Here is a 4,771-nt window from a genome sequence, read left to right as displayed (position 1 = left end):
GTGAGCCACCATGTGGTTGCTGGGAATTGAACTCAGGACCTCTGGAAGAGCAGTCAGTGCTCTTAACTTCTGAGCCATCTCTCCAGCCCCCCCTGCCACCTCCTTTTAAGACAAGTATTTGCCCAGACTTAGGCGGCCTGATGGCTGATGAAGGAAAGGTACCATGTTCGTCAGAGCTGAATATGACTGCTATAGCTCTGAGGAAGCTCCCCATCGAAGGCTGGTCCATGACTTGGGAGGTCTAGAAGGAAGCTGAAGTCTGTCTTGTCAGCGCAGAAGTGAGTATGTGCAGCTGCAGGACCACACTGAGCAAACCACCCTGCGCTGTCACATTTGTCCTTTTCTGAGAAGCAATGCTTATCCATAAAGATTCTAATGTGTGTTATAAACTAGATTTCATGTCTCAGAAATTCAGGAAATTTGTGATTATTTTACAAGTATTAGAATAATAATTTTACTAGGTCAAGATTTGTTCAGTAAGTGTCAAGAACATGGGTGTACTGTGGCATATGGAGATGGGTTGTTTTCACTTGTGAATAAAGCATTGCATTTGTATTTCGAAAAGAGAACGGAGTAGAGAGCAGGAGCAAAGGCAGTGAGGTCACAGGAAGCTGGCAAAGATGGGGGGATCGCTGGTTTCTGCAGTCTCTTACTCATGTGAATTTTCCCTTCCTGCCTACCCATGAATGGAACAGACCAGTCCCAGCTGGTCAGTGTTTCCTGGTGCTAAAAGGGTGTGTATATAGAAGGGAATGATGGTGGTTGACATTTACTGAGTCCATTATTAGATGTACTGGTTACTGTACCTTAATTACTTTAGCTTTTATGTTATTGAATCTTATAACAATTCTAGGCTGGTGCTGTCATTATCATTTTAAAGATCAGAATACTAAGGTTTAGAGAAGCTAAAGGGTTTCCCAAGGCCATGCAGCAAGAACATAGCAGAGCCAGGTCTTGAACCCTATGGCTGCAGCTAACCACCTGCTTCAGATAAGACTGAGGTTTGAGGTCCTCATGAAGGAGCCTTCAGGCTCTTCTGCAGATAGCTGAGTATCTTGCAGGACAACCAAAGTCTCCCTCAGATAGGAGGACATAGGCAAGAGCCCTGCAGCCATCTTGCCCCTTGGGCAGAAGCCCAGGTTGTAAGTTGCCTAGTGCTCTCTGTGTCTCATTCTGACGACAGACTGTCACACACATGGGGAAAGAGGACAACATGATGTCGAAAGGGGTCCATGTGCTGCAGTCTTGTTTTTCTGGGGCACAGGTCCACCAGTCTGTAGGTTCTGTCCTGGATTCTTGACCCTTGGCCTAGTGCCATGACGGCTGGGAGTCTCAATGAGGACACACTGGCCTCAGAGACCCGTTTCTAGGAAAAGGCGGAAGGACAGATGAGTACATGGAAAGCTAACATGTGCCAAGGAGTCACTTCTTCAGATGGCCTGCATGAAGGCCATCGGTGACTTTTCTCTCACTGAATAGCTTACATAGCAATGTGCAGGTACCAGTGCTTCGTGGAGCTGGTCTCTAGTGAAGTTTCTGAGCTGTTGCCTCGGGTTCGAAGAGTGCTCTGGCACTGGAGGGGGATTGAATGTGAGGACACTAGATAAGGTCCCAGAACAAAATCTCAATGATCTCACTTACAGGTGAAGAAGGCGGGACTGGAAAAAGATAAGTAGTCTGTCCAAAGTCACCCAATTTAAATACAGGCCCACTGACATCACCACTGACTCTTGTCTGTTTGTTTGCAGTTTTTTAAGGCCTTCTCCAAGAATAGTTCTGGAACAACATTGCCAGGTGGGTGCTCTGACTCTGGCTGCTGTGTTGGCATTACCAGTATCTTCTCTCTAGCCCTTCTTCTTTTACCTGGGTCCTTAGGGGGTCAAGGAAACCCTTCACAAAGGTAAAGAAGTCCCCAGAGAAGTCTGTTTTCCCACATATGTCTCTTTAGTCAGCCTGGGAGATGCCTCAGCAAAGCCCATTTGAGCATCCCTTCAAGTGTGACCTGTCCAAAGTCCTGGGTTTGTGGGTGGGACACCATCTTCCCAGAATAGCCCTAAACTGGCAGCCAATTCTAAGGGACATCATTCTGTCCTCGGGATCCTTGACCCTTGGCTGAGTGCCATGATGGGCTGGGAGTTCTCATTGAGGAAACACCAGCCTCAGAGACCCATTTCCAGGAAAAGGAGCAGGGGCACACGGGCACACGGGCAAGCTGACATGTGTCAAAGAGTCACCTTGCTCTTCAGATGGCCTCCGTCGGTGACGCGTCACTGCTAACTGGTTAGCTCCCAGTACGATGGGCAGGGATGGGGCTTCTTGCTTTGCTTTAGGCCACAAGAGCCCTCACCCCACCCTCTTCTCAGAGGAGGGCTGGCATGTGCTTCTTCTTGGAATTGGTTTGGGGATCCTTGTTTGTGAGTGAAACTGACAAGGATACAGGAGTCTGTTCTGTCCTGATGCCCTCTTTCTGTTCTCATTTGTAGTGGCTGGTGCTAACGTGCATACGCTACGTAGGAGGCTCATTGATGCTCTGGAGTCCCACCGTGACAAATGGCCCTCAGCCTGTCCGCCTCTGCATCCTGCCAAGTATTTTGGGTTGGGGCAGGCTTAGAGTAGTATAGGCCAGGGGCCCTAGCATGGAGAAGGTGTTGGGAGCCATGGGGCAGAGAACCCACACTGATTCTTCCTGTGCCCTTTACCTATGGGTAGATACACCAATGTGCCAGACATACTTTAGAGTAGCTGGTAGTGACTTCTTTTTGCTTCAGGTATTGAGGAGCCCCGTCCTTTGAGGGGGCTGGCTGAGGGTTGAGGGGCCTGACCTGCTAGGGGGAAGAAGAAAAGTGTGTGATGTAGTTCTCCAGATCATGCTGCTGCTGCTACTCCTGTCGGGTCCTCAGGAGCGTTTGTGAGTGTGGGGTGTTTTCTCTGGCCTAGTCCAGGGAAGGCCACTGGCAAGTGAGAGGACAGAGGAGATCAGATTTGGAAGAAAAGGCTAGGATGTTCAGAAGAGTAAAGCCCTGTTTGTAACCAATTAACAATGACTCCTTTATCATCTTCCCCAATTCCTTATCTTCCTGGAAGGTCTTATAGAGACCTTGGGCCAAGCATATATTCCTAATGTAGGTTAGACTCCATCTGTGGTGACTGTTGCCCCCCCCAGATAAACATTTTAAAAGAAGGGAGGATTTGTTTTGACTCATTATTTTAGAAGTTTCAACACATGTGGCAAGAGCCATTATTTGGGGTCTGAGATGATACAGAATATCATGGTAGCCAGAGCTGCACGTCTCATGGCAGCCAAGCAAGAACAACAACAAAAAAAAGAGCTCAGGACAATATAACCCCCAGGGACATGTGCACAGTTGTGTTGTGTATTTATTCCAACTAGATCCTACCTCCAGATTCTGCCATCAAATACAAAGCCATACGCTGGGTGATCTACTGATCAGAACCCTCATGAACCTCAGTGATTGGACCACTGGCAGAGAACTAAGCCTTCAATGCATGAACCTTTTCTGGGGACATTTCATATCCAAGCCATAACGTAATCTCACTAGAAAATGCACAGTAGCCTGTACCCCATTCCTTTTTTCCATTTCCTCATGGCTGTGTCTCTGTCTCATTCTCTTACACACACACACACATACACACACACACACACACACACACACACTCAGAGAGAGAGAGAGAGAGAGAGAGAGAGAGAGAGAGAGAGAGAGAGAGAGAGACATCCTTTATAGTACATTTTCTGTACTGAGAACCTTAAAAGCAACAAACTGGCCAAATCTGTCAACCTGTCTCAAAGTGATCCTTTTGATGCCCTTAGGAAGAATATAGGCAGGTACACGTGATGAAACTTGAACTGCCTCTTCCAGAAGGCTGAGGACTTGCTCCTCTGCCAGCCTAGGGTAGGTATGAGGATGTGGTCAGAGAGACTGGCCACCTAATGCCACCCAGAGGTTGATGTTATCTACAGAACTTCTTTTGTGTCTCTCTGGCATATCCGTTCATACTGACAACAGGTTGGATTCTAGCATTGACCTGACATCACCCTTTCTGTTTGGAGGTATGTGCTCCATGTCCTTGGTTAAGAGCAGAGAAGTAAGACACCAGGGTGAGAATAAAGGAAGGTGCATCTCCCCTTACCCATGAGCCTTGTCGCCTGACCTCCTCTCATGCCTATGCTGGGTGCTGTCTTTTAACTGGAATGAAGAGATGTAATTTTCTTTGAGTTTTTAAAAACAACCTGTAGCTTAGTTCTCTGGTTGAGAGATAGAATTTACCTTCTTAATCATTTCTTTTTTTTTTTATTGAGAAAAGAAAAAAAAAGTATCCGCCTCCTCCCAGCCTCCCATTTCCCTCCCCTTCCTCCCACCCTTCTCCCCCTCCCCCAAACTCCTCTCCCTCCCTCTCCAGTTCATAGAGCAGTCAGGGTTCCCTGCCCTGTGGAAAGTCCAAGGTCCGCCCCCCTCCGTCCATGTCTAGGAAGGTGAACAACCAAACTGGCTAGGCTCCCACAAAGCCAGCACATGAAGTAGGGTCAAAACCCCTTGCCATTGTCCTTGGCTTCTCATCAGCCCTCATTGTTCGCCATGTTCAGAGAGTCCGGTTTTATCCCATGCTTTCTCAGTCACAGTCCAGCTGGCCTTGGTGAGCTCCCAATAGGTCAGCCCCATTGTCTCAGTGGGTGGGTGTACCCCTCGTGGTCCTGACTTCCTTGCTCATCTTCTCCCTCCTTCCGCTCCTCATTGGGACCTTGGGAGCTCAG

General features: G+C 48.1%; 1 protein-coding gene across 1 annotated transcript in view; it reads left to right on the top strand.

Annotated features, from left to right (window-relative positions):
* Positions 1-4,771, top strand: part of Qsox1 (quiescin sulfhydryl oxidase 1) — a 44,937-nt gene that overhangs the window by 15,721 nt on the left and 24,445 nt on the right. Inside the window, exons 3-4 of the mRNA XM_026787618.1 lie at positions 1,749-1,794; positions 2,484-2,586. Coding sequence (XP_026643419.1) covers positions 1,749-1,794; positions 2,484-2,586 — 149 coding nt within the window. The remainder of the gene's footprint in view (positions 1-1,748; positions 1,795-2,483; positions 2,587-4,771) is intronic.

This window comes from Microtus ochrogaster (genome assembly GCF_000317375.1).
Source record: "Microtus ochrogaster isolate Prairie Vole_2 chromosome 6 unlocalized genomic scaffold, MicOch1.0 chr6_random_2, whole genome shotgun sequence".
NCBI classification, from domain to species: domain Eukaryota; kingdom Metazoa; phylum Chordata; class Mammalia; order Rodentia; family Cricetidae; genus Microtus; species Microtus ochrogaster.
The sequence above is the reverse complement of the archived record's forward strand: the minus strand, read 5'-3'. Positions and strand labels throughout refer to the sequence as shown.